The sequence below is a fragment of the Osmia lignaria genome, chromosome 13, assembly GCF_051020975.1.
Source record: "Osmia lignaria lignaria isolate PbOS001 chromosome 13, iyOsmLign1, whole genome shotgun sequence".
Classification (NCBI taxonomy): Eukaryota; Metazoa; Arthropoda; class Insecta; order Hymenoptera; family Megachilidae; genus Osmia; species Osmia lignaria.
This window is the reverse complement of record NC_135044.1, coordinates 8,606,035-8,624,773: the sequence shown is the minus strand read 5'-3', so window position 1 is coordinate 8,624,773 and position 18,739 is coordinate 8,606,035. Positions and strand designations below refer to the sequence as shown.

Sequence of the window (18,739 nt, the reverse complement as noted above, 5' to 3'; positions counted from 1 at the left end):
ACCATATTTTCCCTTTTTTTTGTATTAAAAATTTGTCAATTATACGTAATAGTTTCTTGCAGTATTTGAGAATACCTCGTGTGAACCCCGATTCCTGATCATATTATGGGGTTCCCAACTCTTGTTCCACGAAATCCAAGGATTCCACCGGTAAAATTAAGTATTTAATTACGATCGATAAATTTATTTACATAAGGTAATTAATGTTTCAGAAATGAAAGAATAACACAAGTTAGGAACCGATGAATTCTAAACCGTCGTCATAAGGGAGAATTCTGTTTACTATCATGGACACGTTGTAGACATTTTAAATTGCTATTTACACCGGATTCTTTGAAAATGATAGGTATTCCTAACTTATAACCTAGAATTCTCGAAACGATGTGGTGGTGGAGGATATAGTCGAGGAAGTTCTATCGTTGGTACACGTCCTTCGTCGTTAGTAAACGTGTTATTGTCGTATCCAAACTCTGGTTTGGCATTAATAACGGTTTCTGAAGTCTTTGCTTCTCTTTTGCCACCTTCCATGAAGAACATCGTGAAGAAGAACATTATTGAACCTAATAGAAAAACGTTCATTGATAAGTTATCGGGAATTCAATGTACAGGGTGTTAAAAAATATCCTGAAGACCTCTACACCGTTGGATAGATCACGAAAAATCGAAGTGAAAAGTTCTGTAGCATTTTTCGACGTGATCAGTAGTTTAGCTACATTTCGTTGTTAAAAATTGAAAAATTGACTGCGGGGTAAGAAACTAGCCTCCTCTGCCGCTGAGCGTCGCGCTTACGCATGCGCCGAGAGTCTAGTGGAAACGGAATTAATTAATTATTTAAATAATTCAAACGTTGTTTGCTATTGTAAAGATAGCAATTTTATGCTTTTTGGATATGTTCGATATCAATCTTTACTACAGGATACAGACGAAAATTGTACGTGTACAATTTATCAAACCGTTTAATAAATTGAAACAACTGGGTATAACCCAAAATTATTTGCTCTCGGCGCATGCGTAAGCGCGCCGCTCGTCGACGGCAGAAGAGGCTAGTCTCCTACTCCGCGAGTCTTGCCACTCAAGCTGCGCGCTGATTGGTCAATTTTCAACAACGAAATGTGGCTGAACTACTGATCCCATCGAAAAATGATACAGAACTTTTCACTTCAATTTTTCGTGATCTATCCAGCGGTGTAGAGGTCATCAGAGTATTTTTTCACACCCTGTATGTATACGTTACCGGTCAAAAGTATATCATCAAAGTGTTGTCTTTTAAACGCTCGACAAATTATACTTTTGACTGATAGTGTACGTACGTATAACAAAAATCGACTTGAAAGTGTATATAGGTATCATTTGTCAGTACTCGGTAACAGATGATACCTCTTATCGAATTGTTTGATCACTTACTAATACCATAAAAGCCAGCATAGTAAATATAAAGGGACTCTCGAAAACCGATGGCCATTCTAGTTGGCTCGACTAATATTGGCAAGTTCCCGCCTATATTGTTCATCACGAACAAAAAGGCACCAATGGTGGTCGACCTGAGATGCAGAGGTACTATTTCCACGACTACTGCAAACACGATACCAAACCACATTTCAGCTGTAATCAGAGAAACGGTATGTCATTAATGATTCTAGAGATAATAGTGTATAAATTACATATACACATATAATACTTTTGTTCCCTTACCAAAGAAGTAAGAAATACCAAGAGTAATCATAGCCCAAAGAGGATTGAAGTACACCGAGCCAAATGCAAAGGGTGTTGCTATTATCTGACTAATGGCTAATACCGCCACTCGTGATCTGATCCCCATTTTTGCTACGAATTTATCACTAATCACTCCACCTACCACCACTCCGATACTACCGATCACTATAGTTACAGCGAATAACCACCATCCTAGATCATAGTCGGGAAAGTAGTCTCTGTAATAGAGGTCGCAGTTGTAGGCGAAGCACATACCACCTGAAAACAGATAGAAAATCGTTTTCAAGCAACAACATTCTTTGCTCGAAATAGAACAGAATAAATAACGAAGGAAAATTTTCCCGATGTTTCAAATGAAACCAGCCATGTAGACGCTAATATACCCTTCGAACGTATTTCAATCCTTTGCGTCAAGGTATTGCCCTTTACCGCAATGTCTGATGCTGGCAGCCAGGCATAAAATTATAATCCTCGGTTGCAGGATCACTTTCCATACTGGTGTTTTCTTTCCGTCACTGTTTATTTCCTCTTCGCCGATTGATTTTCTTTTCGGTTCGGATAACGTAAAGGTAAGAACAGCTATGATCAATCCGATTATACCAGCTCCGTAGTAACACGCTCTCCAGCCCTGTTTAAACAAATACATGTAAAGATCTTTAGAATTAATGATGAATCCAAGGAACTGTAAGACGGTCAGTTTGAATTTAGGTTTCCTTTATGGTTTTGCTCTTTGGAAATTTTATTTTTGAAAAGCTTCGAAAGGAAAGGTAAAGGTCCTTAGAGGTATACGGCTTAGAGACCATCCGTGTTTCTTGTACAGGGTTAGGACAATCACCTTTCTATTCTCCGAGGGATTTATTTGGACCCCGTTAGTCCCATAAATTTGGAAAATTTGAATTGTACTCGTGGGTCCCAAAATAGCATCGGTTGTCGCTTGTCTTAAATAATTTGATATCTCTCAGATATTGAAATACACCTACCAAATTTAAAATATTTTTATTAGGAATATAACGTCCAACAGGAAATGCAATTCCATATCCTCCATAAATGCCCCAATTAAATATGGACATGACCAGTCCTCGTTGCTCTTCTGGGAACCAGTCAGAAAGCAACCCCGTAGCCAAAGGGTTGCATCCTGCCTCCCTGTTAAGCAATTCACGTGTTAATATGTTAATCATATGCATATAAATATAATTATTTATCACTTACCCTGCTGCTAGAACCATACGTAGAATAACTAATTGCCAGTATTCTTTAACTGCTCCCATTAGAACAATGGCTATACTGAATATCAAGGTGCAAATAGTTAACAGCCTCACCCTGCAAATCAATATTAATTTTCAAAAGAGAACCATGAACGTTTCAACGATCTTTTCATCCACTTAAGGGCAGTTTTTGGAATTTAACTCCCGTTCGAAAAGTATTGGTAATATCAAGCAAGAAGTGATTACATAATAAAATAAATAGCGTCGCCTAACGGTGTACAATACTCGGAACAGTTTTTCCCGATAAACGGCAACAGTAGTGGTAACGGTTGCATTTACGGCTAGAAATGTCAGCTATAAAGACCGATGGTAAAAAGTAGTCATAACTATGATGACATGCATATTGCAATGCTATAAATGTAAAAATAAAATTGCAATTTATATTGCTTTACCGAACGATCTACAGTCTACTCAACTTAATTTTCCATTTAAAAATAATACAACTTCTTCTAATATGTTTAAATAATAATATCAACTATAGCGCTAATTAATTGATATATACACCTGTTGTATTTGTCAGCCGCAATACCGAGGCAAACACCAACGACGGTGAATACGGCTATGAAACTGGGACCAGCCAGGATTTGATAGTCCAAACCAAGGCCGTTATAGTTCCATTCGCAATAGTTGGATCCGTTCAGTTCCAGGGACTCGCAACTGTGAAACAAAATATCTTTAACCAGGTGGTACTGATTTGATCGAAGGTGAAGCGAATGAATCTATTTTTTTATTTTTATTTATTCTGAGTACGGTGAAAGTAGGTACTTGTGGTATGGCCCCTATCTGATGCTAGAGGCTATCTTATTCCATGTTACTCTTTTCTAGTGGGCCAAAAATATATTTTTATGCGATATTTTTATTCTTTTTTCAACAAAAGAACTAACAAACTTGAATTCTTAGCCTCCTCGCATTGAACCGGAAGATCCGCGATGGATAATCTGGTCGTGTTTAATTGGCAGGAAATGTCGCCATAGTGCAAATCCTCTGCTGTCGCCTTGCTTGTGACACCTTGAAAATATGAACATAAAACGAAACTATCTAATTGCGTTGATGATAGTAGTTAATTGAAAAAAAAAAATATATATATATATATATATATATATATATATCAACAAACAATTTAATAACGACAAGAATCTCAAGGTGTTAATTACTTCGATATATATTGCAAAGATAATTAAAGATCGTATCAAGGAACAGGAAGGATAATTGGCTGAATCAAATGCATCGCTTACCAATTAAATAGTGACCTAGCTCTCCAAGAACGTATCCAACCGATACGATAGCCAGTGCGTACGGTTTGTACAAGAACCGTACCTTCTGTAACGCTGTCCCCAACATTGTATCCTGGAAGAGACAGAAATTCGAACCTAACAAGGGACATATGCCGATTTTGATGCCCTCTGAGTATGATATAGAACTGAAAAAAATATTTGACACGTATTTTTTTTCATCGGCAATCGTCCATGCTGAAGGGGTGAAAAAAATCACAAAAATAGATTATTTTTCAATATATTTTTTAAACAAATAAATTTATCAAAAAGGTGGCTACATAGAAAAATTTGCTGTCCAAAAACACACAAATTCCATTTTGAATTTTTCGCCTACACCTAATAGTTCCTGAGATATTCAAGAAAATATGTTTTGCAACCCCAACTTTGAGGGGTATTTTCACCCCTTCAGCATGGACGATTGCCGATAAAAAAAAATACGTGTCAAATATTTTTTTCAGTTCTATATCATAATCAAAGGGCATCAAAATCGGCGTATGTCGATTGGGTAATGTCCCTTGTAAGATTAATGACTCTCACGCGATATCGCGTGCACTGTTACGAATGCTCGAACGAGCTCCCAGGAATTGGCAGCAGACCTAATAGTTAATCATCGAATACGAATTACGTCATTTATGGTGTACGCTATTTACAAGTTCGCGTTAATTATCCTATGAATTATTCGCACAAAATCGTTTACATACTTGTTAACAATCAGTCGATCGTAAATATACGAATGCTGATGGTATCTCCATGAGTATCTCGTGTCTTACGAGAAGAATCATTATTTTTATTGCACGTGCGCGATTGGGATTGCTCGTGGAGCTTAACATTTAATAGTGTTAACAATGAGAGAGCAATAATTTCATAATTACATCAGCTTGTAAAGAAGAATTAGTCAGCAATATTAACTGGATAATTGGGAAAATTGAATGACATCTGAACAAAGAAGGCAAACCAGTACACACCGTGGCGGACAGAAATATTCGATAGAAATGTTCGTACATATTTTCATAGGTTTCAAACGCATGCACCATACGAGTTGGTCACCTTGAGCCCAAATCATTGAGACGTAACGGGCATAGGTTTTAATAGCGTCAATTCTATTATTCGTGACAATGCTGAGAAGTTAGCACCATCATAAATAAAAAAAGAAAAAAAAGAACATAAAGAGACTTCATTGTTTGAGACATTTTTGTCTAACTAGGACATTGTACTTCAATTATTGGTCTGATTCAGACTTTGGTACTGAAAAATATATCCATAAGAGGCACATACATGTAAATGATTTAAAATTGGAAATATATTCCGAATGTACATTGAGTTCCATCGAAGTTGTCGCAGTGAAGTTGGCGCACAAACACATTCACGCCGCGTCGGTGAACCGATGCACCTCACCTATCGGCTCACCGACGATGCGGCGTGAATGTGTTTGTGCGCCAACTTCACTGCGACAACTTTGATGGGACTCATTGTACGGTAGGTGATCAAATTATTAGAGCCATGATACGAAAAATGGGTTTTTCGTGATTGTGTAGAAATAGATCCACAATTTTAAGGTTTTTATATTGTGTAATTTTTAATCAATAATCCTCCACTATTAATATACAAAAAAATACTTATAAAAATAAACAAGTACATTTAAAAGATTATATTTAATTACTGCCTCAATTCTTTTCGGCATTCTTTCAATTCATTTTGATTGCTTTATTTCTGGCCAATACTTCTATCAAACGTTCAATTAATTAACATTTATTATTAATAATTAATATTTCCAAAAATTTTCGATGGGGTTGAATTCCGGAGAATTTCCAGGCCAATAACTCGGTTTTCATTTAAAAATTAATCATTTTTATGTAAATTCATCAATTAATGCGAGTGAATCAATAATTTGATCACCCACTGTACATGTAAATGATTTAATTTACACTCGTTGAAAATAAAAGAAAATTGATAACTCGTTAAAAAGACATTTTTACATTGCAGTAACTACAATTCAATAATCATTAATTCTGTTAATTAACTAACAGTGTACATAAAGTACTTCCGTCTTCCACAGTAAATCATTAATCTACTCGCTGACTAAACGTCGTTTTATAACGTCCGCTAAATCATGACGGTAGTGCGTGATGATCATCGATGCAAGAAACCAAATTGATTTGCAATGCGAGCAACCGGATGTGTAAGATCCTTTTTTATTCCGTGATTCTTACGAAATGAAGGGGAGCTTGGGATAAGAAACGAGAGCAACAGAGGTGCGACCCGAACAGACTATACTTTTCTATAATTATATACTGATATTAAATCGAAGGTTGAACACGTCTAATGGGCGTATACCTGGTACTGAGGACTTCTGATTGGAGAACAGTACACCGGGCCTCTCAATTAAATCACCTGCTGGACACCTTCATGAATAACTACTAAGTACTTGCAATTAATTCTGTTGTTCATTAAATCGCCTGATCAACTTTATTCTCCGCTAACCGTGCGTCACTACCTTTCCGGACGTATATGTATTTGGTATCTATAGGGAAGCAGAGTGCAACTTTGCCAATTGGATAAAAGTGATCAACGTTCAAAGCCTAATTAACGACACTGATTAAGCTTAACATTCGCCAAGTGTCGAATCAGCTATCCTATAAGGAATTTTCAATCACCTGGTGGTATTGAACGCATTAATATTTTTATGCATTAGCAATCAAAGAAAAGTAACAGTTCGATCAATATAATTATAATATAATCTGATAAATGATATTAGAACAAGTTTGCCAACGAGAAAATATAGCTCGACAAGTGGATCGTTTAAAAATCCTCGCGTTAGCAACTGCAACCAGTTATATCTGTTTACAGTTTCATGATAAAAGTTGCGCAAATTATGCAAAATAATAATAATGCAATCGAGGTTCAACCCACGGACGTTTACGTGTTTGCACGATGTAGATTAAAGCAAGCCACATTCGATACTCGAAACGGAAGGTTGTACCGTTTGGAATGAGTTCCGGAATGTAAAACACGTGCGGTCGTGTTTGCTCTTTGATAATCAGATTAATTATGGTCACTCGTGGTAAAATTTTCCACCGACTTCCTTTGAATATCCACTACGATGATTACTGAATCACTGGCTCCAATTAAATTAGTATGAACGCTGTTTTTTCTTTTTTTTTACAATTTTAATAAATCACAATGCATCTATCCTCAAGGACTAAGAGGCATCAATTGACGCAAGCGTACTTTTTTAAAAATTTTTATTTTTATATTCTTCAAAGTAATCATCGCTATCAATACACATGGCATCATGTAACTGGTGTTAGAAGCAAATAAGTTGAAAATATGAAATATGTACATTGTCTGAGAATGGTAATTAATATAATAAGTCATTTTTAACATGACGCCCCAACACAATTTTGAATAATTGTATTTTTTTATCACATATCACGTGTCACTCGACGGATACTTACGTGTTAAAGACGGCCGTTCCACGCGCGAAATTTGAAAGCAAAAACGATTGAGATCACTATTGATTTGTTTCACGGCACAATAACGCGAAACAAAAAGAAAGAAATAATTTTTTCTAACATATGAACCAATCCCTTCTTGTACGAGGGATGGAGCGTTAAATGAGAAACGAGCCGGTGGACAACCTTCATTTATAAGAAAGTATCCAAGGATCGGGCCTTCCGTGGACTTTGTCGAGGAAGGGGCACCAACATAGCTTGCATTAATAGGCAAGTATAATTCTTGCGTATTTATCTCTGGTGGGAGTACGAGATACTCTTGATCTTCGATATCCAAGGTTCTTTCTATTGATCGCCTGTATCATGTTCCTTTACAGGCAGCATGAAAAATGTAATCCTTCAATGGCCGACTGTTAAAACTGCAAATCCCGGAAATCTGGCTGTGAAAGATTCATATACGAATAGACAAAATTCGTTATAATTTGGTATTCCTTGAAGACTCGAAATCTGAGGTGATCAACCTGCGTTTAGATAGACAGATCTGTTCTTTGTACTGGTTGCATTGTCGTCGTAACATTGACACACTTAACTAATTGATTCTCATGCCAGTTAACGCTGAAACATGTAATAACGCAAGTTCGAAGACTTTCCTTGAGATATCTAAGTACGTTATAGTGGTGTAGCGGTTTTAATAGTAGAACGTGACTACAGACCGAACGCAACAGGGCACGTGACTGTATGATATATACGTGTCATTCGAACGTGTATATCACATTCTAGAAATTATTTCTTATCTCAAAATTTGATACATTTGTCATAAAAAATCCTGCTATGCTTGATGCTGTACAGTATGCATCATAGTGTCCGTTCGTCTAGTGAAAAAGCACTGACTTTGGAATCCAAGTTTAACTGCAGCAAATATTAAAATCTAATTATTTAATAAAAGCGTTAAAATAATTAACATAATCATCTGATAAAAGCTTTAGAATATTCAATAATTTATTTGAAATTACTAAATACACTAGACGAAGGGACACTATGATGCATACTATATGTACATACATACATACAATGCTGAGCATGCTAGGGTTCCCTAGGATTCCTCTAGTATTTTCCATTTTCCTTAGGGATCGTGCTCGGTATTATATACATATTTTCATTATTAATAAAGAAGCTTGAAAGTAATAGCGTAAATTAATATCGAGTATCTTTTTTATAAAAAAAGAACCTGCTATGCTCGATACTGTATGTACATGCACTGCTGAGCATGCTAGGGTTCCCTAGGATTCCTCTAGGATCTTCCATTTTCCTTAAGGATCGTGCTCGGTACTATATACATACTTTCATTATTAATAAAGAAGCTTGAAAGCAATAGCGTAAATTAATATCGAGTATCTATTTCTCTAAAAAGTAACAGAAATGTATCAGCCTGATACGTAACGAAACGGAGGTCCAATGTTAATCGGCCCACCCCGAATGAAACCACGACATGGGACCTGTCCCGTACCGCATCGAACGCGTTAAGTATCCATCAACTTGATCTTCGGCTGTAAAATAGAATCGAGTGGCTGTGAAACGGCTGTTTCACTCTCGTGCACTTAAGATTTCGCAGGAACAGGGTAGGATGTAGTACGCACTCTCCCTGTTATCGACCATATCAAGAGAAGTGGTACACCAAAAGGAGAACGAACGATGGCGAGCAACACCGAGTCCAACCGAGGGAGGAGAATCGTGCTCTTGGTGTTGCTACTTTCGTTGGACCCTGAATGGACACTGCATATCCCCGTTTATACAACTCTGATTTACTAAACGTCTTAAATAATCTAATTTTTGTTAACTCGTTTGTTAAATGTACAAAGTTCTACAGGTTGCGCGTGCCCCTAACGCGGTAGGTAACCTACCGTGGTGCCGCGTTTAAATCGCGATCAAAAAACCTCGTTCTTCGTTAATAAAAAAAGGAGAAAGCAGTTTGTGAAAATTGTGTAAATAAGAACGAATCATTGGAGAAATGAATGATATCGTTGTTGGTATCAATGTGTGGGATTCCCCTTAGTCCTGCGGTTTATAACATGGTTTATCGATTATTGCCTACGAAGATACAAGTGATATAAATACACGGTAAATAATGACAGGAGAGTGGTGCAGGTACATGATGATACGTTGAAACGCAGATCGTTTAAATGTGCTTTCAGCTTGTTACGAATCCTTTGTGATTATTTTTCAGTAGACGAAGAAACTGACGAGTTTAGGTGCGTGTGTGCTTTTTTTAAAGCAGTGTTTTCATCGACTACTTTGTATTGGTTTTGTATCATGTGATTAACGAATTAAAATGACTTCGATGGGACGTTACTGGATGAAAAGTCATGTTGAATTCTGGATAATAGAATAGTGCAACTTTAAGAGACGAGGTTTGTTTTCCATCATACTTGAAAATTATTTTCTATACATATACAGGTCTTTACCACGATTCCATTTGAAATGGAAATTTATAGTATAAATTCAACAGCCACGAGATTTCCATTGATTTATGTTTCCAATATATTAACTGCCATCCACGATTGGTCGAAATCCTTCCACGAACCAATATCAAGGCCGACGGCGGTATACGCTTATTAAGCTAACAATTAGTCAGTTCCTCCGTTCTAAGTTCTCGTTCAAGGTCCTGTAGGTGACTACGGGATCTTTATCTTCGTGTGTTTTTTCTCTTTTTTATTTCTTGCATAATTGACGGGATTGCACTCCAAGAATTGCTAGATCAATTATGCAAGACTCCCGCGAAGTACCATCGCAATACGGAGATAATGAAGAACAGCTCACCGCGTTATAACGGAGATTTCACACGAATCGATGAATCCTTCCATTTAAACTATCGAACAGTTTATAATTTTAACTTTAACATAGTGGAAATGAAAGAGCGGATCAGTAATGGATTTGGTACATCCGGTTCTCGTTGTGGACTTAGAGTTCGCTCGAGAGATGATTTCAATCCTCTGCCGGTCAGTTGGATGGTCCGTTATCCATTCACTTGCCGCTCGCTCCATTGCGGCTTTCCCATAAACATTGTAATAACTTTTGTTAATTTCAGGTACACGTAAGCAGTAGATGAATGGATGGAAGGTGAAAGAAAATCATCGCAGCAATGTTAATAACCGCACGCTTCCTTGACAATGATTCGAACGAGAATCAGCGAGGCGTTGGGCTCTAAGGAGATACATTAAAGTAGGAAAAGAGGAAGAAATTAAATCATGGGCTCGTTGCCAAATCTTCATGAATTGTCGAAGGAGAAGCTCGGTAGTCCTGCTTACCGACCAGCACCCATCGGTGGTTTAGGACCTATTCGGTTGCCAGCTCAACCTCCTCCATTAGCGCATACCCATAGACGCGCAAGAAGCAGTGGTCATCACCACACTCTGTGGGACAATGATACTATGCTGGAGGTACGTCTAGTGTTTAAACTTCACATTTAAGATTCGTTAAGACCCCGGTCCAACCCCCTCCAAATAATGTTAATTTACAGCATATGGCAGCATACTCTCCAATCTCCTGTCGTTCAACCAGAACATCAGCCTTGTCCTGGCGTCGACGAGATTCGATGAATTCCTCTGCAGGAGCGTCGTCTGTGCGTCGTTTGATAGCAGCTGTAAGGGCAGCACCTTCCGGTCCAAGACCGCCGAAGAAAGCGATTCTAAGGCATTGCGCTGCTCTTCTGTTAGGACACGCGAGCTGTTCAGCCGCCACGCTGCCCATATTTCCCTTACAGGCTGGTCTTGGTACCTTCAATCCTCAACTGGGGCCGATGTTGTTGGCTCTACTTTTCGCAACCGCAACAATCACCACTTGCTTCGCGCCGATCCTCGTGCAGCGATTTGGAACAAATCTTGCAATAAGCAGCAGCCACGTGGCCACCACCATTTTTGTCGGAGTACATCTTTATCCTAAATGGTGGATTATTTGAACTCGCCAAGTTTTAATCGTGTATACGGATAATGCAATTATTGATATTTTTATTCACAGGTATATATTGCTACCCAGTTACGCTATGCTGGGTGCATGCATGAGCCCAAGTTTCATAGCAAGGGTATCACATGTAAATGCATCGGCAACGAGTTTAGCTCTGGTATCTGTCGATCCTGAGGATCCTGATGAAACAAGACGCGAGTGCCTTTTGAGAAGACTTAATCGAGGGATTAAATTAGCAGAAGATTTGGGTCTTGCATTGGGTATGAACGTTAAAAATCTATGGCTATTATCTTTGAAGAGTAAAGTTATTTACAAATAAAACTTTGTCCTCAGGTTGTCTAATCGCTGCCATACTTGTGAAACTAACAAATTCAATATCTCTTAGTACAATAAACGGTGAGGTAAATGATATGTGCGGAGCAGAATATTGTCCAGAAGAGATTTATCTTTACAATGGCACAACTAATTTACCTACATTATCATCTGGAACATCAAAGATGTTAGTTAGCATATGGCTCGGTCTTGCTGTCCTAGGTTTAAGTATATCCTGTGCTTTCCTCGATTCTAGAATGAAGGAACCACAGACTGTAAATGAAAAACATAGCACTAAAAGTATTCTCACATCTATAAAAACTGCATTTCAAGATCCTAAGTTACAATTGGCTGCGCCGTTAACACTTTTCATCGGACTTGAACAGGGTTTCATCTATGCAGATTTTATAGAAGTAAGTATCCACTGTAACAAAAGCTATTTCACTACTTGAGTAACTCTTATCAAGTTAGTTGCATAAACGTTTCACCTATTATTTTATAGGCATACGTAGTCTGTGCATTGGGAGGAGCTGGTACAGTAACATTAAGTTTTCTAAGTTTAGCATCTTTGCAAGCTCTTGCTGGTGTTACTTTATCCATGCTTTTGAGGCATATTAAAAGGTATTTTGTTGTAGGTAAGTGGTATAATAATTATTCTTTTATTGCTGTTAACAGTTTTAATAATTGATATATATATATACATATATTCTTGAAAAGTTGTAGGATTTGTATTTCATGCGTGTTTATTACTGGTCTTGATCACTTGGAGACCATCTGGTGACGATCCAGCACTTTTTCATGTTATATCTGCTGCTTGGGGAGTTTGCAATTCCATTTGGGAAACTCTAATATACAGTAAGTTACATATCATCCTTTCTGTATAGTTCAAATATTAAAAGAAATCGTTTAATCTGTACAGCATTAGTATTGGGATTGTATCCAAACTCTTGGCAAGGACCTTTATCAACGTCCCTCTTTTGGAGGTGGCTTGGACTTGCTCTGACTCTTGGTTTACATGGATTGGTCTGCACACGATTTCGTGTACTTGGTCTTGCTTGTGTGCTACTTCTCTCGGTAGTTCCTTACATATGGTTAGAGATTAGACTGGCTAAAAGAGGTAAAAGCCTAGCACCATTGTGACTGAGAGATCCAACTACAAGTGATCTGGGTTCAAATACGAAAATAGAAGCTCGTTACAGAGATTGAGATAAGTTCGTTCCATTTGGCTTAAGAAGGACAAGGAGACATAATAGAAACAGGAAGCTCTTTCCAGGACACAGTATATGTAAAACAAAGAAACATTCAAGACGTAGGGTAAACAGTGTTGCTTTCGCGTGTAACACTGAAGAAAATCAAACTACAAATATTAGTACTATCGAACAAAATGTATCCGTGAAAGAGGTAGTGGCAGAAGTTTCTTTGCCATCTACGAATGAACATCGGACAAGCGTTACAGACCACTGCAGTGTTCTTCCTGTATCTGAAGGCTGAATTTTTTATTTCATTTTGAATAAACTCTCGAAAAGATTTTAATTACGAAATATAAGTAATGTCCAAATATTTCTGTACTCGGTACAGAAAGGTGTAGATGCGAAATATGTCTCTATATAATATTGAGCACAACTTATATTTTATATCTGGATTAAAATTAAAAATGAAACATTTCAATGATTTGATAACAATATATTTTAACATGAAATGTTAACAATTTTACAGGCTTTACTAAACATAGTCTTTCTTAAAAGTTGAATGGAACGAACATGAATAAAATAAATCACAAAGAATTCATCATCAAGCATAAATGCTCTTACAGAAAATCTCTTGTTCCGTTATAGTACGAACAATTTAACATAAATTGTCGTACAAGACTGAACGATCATAGCATATATGTAGTACATATAATGTTATTAACGATTGATCATCGTAGTATCTTTCTGACAAATCATTGACGTTGAAACGTCGAAATGTACCTGATGTCTTTCAAAACCAAATTAATTATAATTGTGCGTGGAAAAAGAAAAAAAGGTGATCGTTAAAATATATCTGCCCTGTATCACAGAAACGAAAAATGAAATTACTATAAGTATTTAATATAAGGATAGGTGTCTATTAATTCGTTCAACAGGAGACCATATTTGTTGTACGAGTTTTCGTTCATTCTGCGCATGCGTGGTTCGAGCACGCTACGTCTGCGCAAGCGCGTAGTGGTACTGCGCGGCATATCCAACCATCTTATATTCAGTATACTCCCGATCTTCGTGACGTTAGTACGTGTTTTCTCTATTCGCATATTTTTTTATCCATCACATGAAGGTAGAAGCAGGAGTAGAGAGCATTCCTGAACTGCGTAAAACAGGTATGATCCCTCGTTGAACGAATAATAGTTGAATTATAATTACATATTTACGGTTGATACCAAAGCTTTATCATTCGCATAAATAAGTAACAATTCATTGTACAAATTGTACATTTCTAATTTAAAAAACCAACAACAAAACGTACGCTTCAACGAACAGAAAAAAGAACGCGTTACTCAATTTTTATCGCGCCAAATGCATTATTAATACACTCACTGATCGACAAATTTAGAAAAACGGAATATTATAAGTCTTTTCTGAATAAGACATTGTTACGCTGGAGATTGTGTACATCTTCAACGATTCAAATACTCTCTCCTCTTCTGTAGAGGATGGGCCACGCAGCTGTTCCAGGTGATAACACCGTTATTAACACATTCATAAATAAATGCCAAAAGAGAAAGATAAATGGTTCGAAGGGCACTATATCAGTAGGCTCTTAGATTTTATAAAGTACAATGCACGTGCAATTAACAATTGCATCAATTTTTTAAATGGAAATGCATATTTCTTTTTGCACAGATCGATTCCCTTATTAATTCTGCGTAAAAAACAAAAATAAGTAGTTCTCGAGATATTCACGAAAAACCATATTATTTTCCAAATTTTAAACGGCTCTTTCTCCCTTACTTTCTCTCTGGGCTCTTTCTTCTTCTCTCTTTTCACCCTTTATTTTCACTTTTTTTTTCTTTTTTTTTAGCCAACGGGTGCTGGGCGCTGCACTCTCTGCGAAGCTGAGCAGGGGTGGTGGTACCTCCAAGGACGGGCCTGGTTACAAACCCAAAAGATATCCCTTATGTTACAGGGGCGGAGTGTACGAAGTAAGGTGCTCTCATGTACGAGGAGTTTACTTGGGTCCATTTTGACCCATTTACGCTACAGGTTCACTCGCGAAGTCTCAACCGTGCGAAGGTTCACTGTGTAGCCAGATTCTTCTAGCTGCGCCATGACTTCAGGTCATCGGTCTCACGCGCGCACTTTTCAAGATCGAGGATCGCACTCTCCGTCGCCGATTCGTAAGTAATATTTCCGCGAACTGCAAGGGCGCCTCCAGCTACCATCCCTGATTTTGTAGGATTATTCTTGGCGCGAAACAGCTGAATTTTCAAATACTTTTTGAAATTGAGATTTTCTGAAGCGTAAGCGGATCAAAATAGACCCAAGTTAACTCCTCGTATATGAGGGCACTTTACTTCGCACACTGTGCCCCTGTAACATAAGGGATATGTTTTGGGTTTGCAACCAGGCCCGTCCTTAGAGGTACCATCACCCCCAGTCAGCATTCCAGCACCCGCAGGCTAAAAAATATGAAAAAAAAGTGAAAATAAAGGGTGAAAAGAGAGGAGAAGAAAGAGCCCAGAGAGAAAGTAAGGGAGAAAGAGCCGTTTAAAATTTGGAAAATAATATGGTTTTTCGTGAATATCGAGATATTATACTTATTTTTATTTTTTACGCAGAATTAATAGGGGAATCGATCTGTGCAAAAAGAAATATGCATTTCCATTTAAAAAATTGATGCAATTGTTAATTGCACGTGCATTGTTTGCACTTTATAAAATCTATGGGCCTACCGATTTAGTGCTCTTCGAACTATTTATCTTTCTCCTTTGGCATTTTTTCATGAATGCGTTAATAACAGAGTTATCACCTGAAACAGTTGCGTGGCCCACCCTGTATAATGACCAAATCGTAACGTATAGAAACATTTGAAATTTCTTGATATTTATCGTGTTTTTGGTACATTCGAATGTAACTTGGGCTTCTCGTGATTAAGAATAAGTAGAAGGGAATGAGTTTTTCTCTTTTTCTTAACTAATAGAAGTCTAAGCTGCACTGTACTGTACATCATCTTCCAACACATTTCTCATTGTCTCATAAGTATACATTTAATTATGCTTCCCATAGACGTCACTATATTAATAATACAGTTGTTTTATTAAAAGTTTTCAACTAAGAAACCTTTAAATACAAAATAATACATGTTTTCTTGGACATTGTTACAAAATTTAAAAAATCAACATGTTTAACAGTAATTTTAATAAATAGATATTTGTATGAGATATTTCTTAATTCATAAAATTAATCAGACAAATAGCCGGACTATTTGTACGTTCTCCAGGACGATTTTGAAAAAAAAAAAAAAAAAATCATTCTTGTTGCCATCATTTTGAAGATACGACTGATAAATTTGTATAAACTCATAATTATGTATTCAGACAAAAAGTAACCAATATAAAATTAAGTCATGTAACAATATGATATTTGTATGTACACTGGATATATTTTGCAATCTTGAAATAAATTGTATTATTAAATTCTATATATATATATATAAAAGAAACAGTTCAAAAAGATATGCAAGAGAAAATATTGTTAATCGTTGCTAAAACTAGGACAAGAAACACTACTTCCAACGAATTCTTGAATCTTCAGCAATAAATGTGCTCATTCTGATTTCGATAAGAAGTTTCAATGGTTGAACCAAAATTATACATAAAATGAAAGGGAAGAAAAAAAGAAATGGAAGCAAATGTTTCTGTCCTAGTATATGACTATGGATTTATAAAAAGAGTATAGCGGAGTATGAATATTGGAAAGGCATATACTAATTGTATTTCATGAAATAATAAATATTATCTTATTTTATATTGTCCTCGGTTTCGATTAACTTTTCTTTTTGACAATTTCAACTTGTACCTAATAAAATCTCTCTAAAGGAAAACGAATAGCAGAACATTATTAGAGGTACATACTTGTTTATCCTCATTTTCAATTACATTTCTGTATACCTACACATATTAACTTTCTGGTTTCTTTCTTTTTTATTTTGTGTATCTGTTTTCTTTTAACACTAAATGTCAAAAGTGACATAGTAAACACCATTGTATTACTTTCATCACAAATATATTATTCACACATAGGCAAATATTTATCATAATTATCGAGCCAAAGAAAGATATATGCTATATAAGTTTCATTCTGGCAGTAAACTGTACGTTCTGGATAACGAACGTTTTCTTTCTTATGTACATACATGTATGTAACTAACTCGTACAACCATTGCACGAGGATAATTTTTTTTTTTTTACTTTTTTTTTTTTTACTTTCTTTAGTCACTTTAAACCCTACCTCACTGGTGATGACAAAAATGTAATCCATCATGGCGTATAAGTCTATAAACTTATAGTATACAAGTTATAACATTAACTACCTAAATTATTGTCATCATCACGAGACGTGTAGAAGTTAATTAACGTATCGACATTAAACAGTCGAACAGCTAAATTATAACAAACAGAATTTTATATACCTAAATCACTCGCATTCAACATACCATTATCCACGTAAAAACATTTAGCTAATATAGCATGTGTATAACTTCAACAATGCCTCTTTATTCATCGTTTAAATTTCCTTCTAGATTGCAAATATAACATGATTCCGATATTTGCATGATGCTTAACAAAAATCACATTTCTTTTCTTTTAAAAAAAATAATACTTATACTTGACAACTGAAAATACAAACTACATACACATCTTGAACGCACTTACAACATGTAACAACACAAGAGATGATTACAAATTGTGATAATCTATAGAAGTAAGATGTTTACAACAGACGTAAGATTGTATAGTTATAGTATAATCAATAAAAAAAGAAAAGAGGAAATTCTGTTTTGATTAAAAACCAAACAACATAGCAAAATACTGATGATCAAATGCCAAAACGTTGTTGAACTACTTTGAAAACTATCCACCACAGGTCGAATTATTTTCATTGCTGGCGACGAAAGTAACATCTTAATGTTACGTTTTGTCACGTAAAAAAAAAAAAAAAAAAAATATACATAACATTGCTTATGTCTTTCATTTAAATAAATAAACTTCAGCCAAGCGAAAGCACAGGATTCGTCATTTGATGTGTAAAACAATGAATTGAAACTCGACAAAAATTTATTGTTTATAAATTATAAAGTTTCCTTCGTGTTTTTTTTTCTTCTTAATTTTCTTAAAAAGAAAAACGATTAAGAACTGCATATAAGCCGAGGCGCATCGTCTAAACAGCGCCATACATTTATGATTATTATCTCCTATTTGTTGAGAGAAGAAAAAGCAACATTAGGCTAAAGCAAAATGTATGAAAAAATGTATGACAACATTGTAATTATAACGCATATTTTTTGTTCCAATTCCAATTTTCATAGTTCATCATTGTTTCAGCCTAAGATTACTTAACGCTTATTTAATATGCGTAATAATTGCACACAAAAAATGGCTCTTATTACAGTCCAGAGAAGAAATTGAATAAAACCATCTGAAAATGTTTGCCTTAATTATCAAGAAATTGTACGAGCCATTTTTCTGAATAATGTGCAAACACTCCCGATTAAACAGATTCTACTA

General features: G+C 36.1%; 2 protein-coding genes across 9 annotated transcripts in view; one reads left to right on the top strand and one right to left on the bottom strand.

The window, feature by feature from the left end:
• Positions 1–88: 88 nt before the first annotated feature.
• On the bottom strand, positions 89–7,848 carry LOC117602136 (hexuronate transporter). Of its 2 annotated transcripts, none has more exons than XM_034319740.2 (10): positions 7,708–7,848; positions 4,214–4,325; positions 3,863–3,986; positions 3,483–3,635; positions 2,923–3,033; positions 2,694–2,856; positions 2,143–2,341; positions 1,693–1,971; positions 1,405–1,602; positions 89–560 (listed from the first exon to the last, which is right to left on the bottom strand). In XM_034319740.2, exons 2-10 carry the CDS (start codon positions 4,317–4,319, stop codon positions 358–360), a joined length of 1,536 nt encoding a protein of 511 aa, XP_034175631.1. In that variant the 5' UTR covers positions 4,320–4,325; positions 7,708–7,848; the 3' UTR covers positions 89–357. The 2 variants fall into 2 exon arrangements, with proteins under 2 accessions (XP_034175631.1, XP_034175632.1); XM_034319741.2 differs by having other exon boundaries at positions 4,214–4,348; positions 7,708–7,840.
• Positions 7,849–18,739, top strand: part of LOC117602133 (UNC93-like protein) — a 16,748-nt gene continuing 5,857 nt past the window's right edge. For 2 of the 7 annotated variants that reach the window (XM_076691662.1, XM_076691663.1), the window contains exons 1-9: positions 7,849–7,978; positions 8,086–10,795; positions 10,842–11,141; positions 11,222–11,646; positions 11,719–11,924; positions 11,998–12,389; positions 12,479–12,611; positions 12,694–12,831; positions 12,896–14,332. In XM_076691662.1, the coding sequence (XP_076547777.1) occupies positions 10,950–11,141; positions 11,222–11,646; positions 11,719–11,924; positions 11,998–12,389; positions 12,479–12,611; positions 12,694–12,831; positions 12,896–13,116 (1,707 nt within the window). In that variant the 5' untranslated portion in view covers positions 7,849–7,978; positions 8,086–10,795; positions 10,842–10,949 and the 3' untranslated portion in view covers positions 13,117–14,332. Of the gene's footprint in view, positions 7,979–8,085; positions 10,796–10,841; positions 11,142–11,221; positions 11,647–11,718; positions 11,925–11,997; positions 12,390–12,478; positions 12,612–12,693; positions 12,832–12,895; positions 14,333–15,033; positions 18,188–18,739 lie in introns of those variants that run through there. The other 5 variants (XM_076691660.1, XM_076691659.1, XM_076691658.1 and 2 more) reach the window with 5 other exon arrangements.

Bases quoted from the DNA above. Each gene is read 5' to 3' on its own strand.
- LOC117602136 (XM_034319740.2), bottom strand. From the start codon at position 4,319: ATGTTGGGGACAGCGTTACAGAAGGTACGGTTCTTGTACAAACCGTAC. The intron at 3,987-4,213 runs GTAAGCGATGCA...CATATTTTCAAG, and splicing joins GCTAGGTCACTATTTAATTG to GTGTCACAAGCAAGGCGACA. The intron at 1,603-1,692 runs GTAAGGGAACAA...CTCTGATTACAG, and splicing joins TGGTATTTCTTACTTCTTTG to CTGAAATGTGGTTTGGTATC.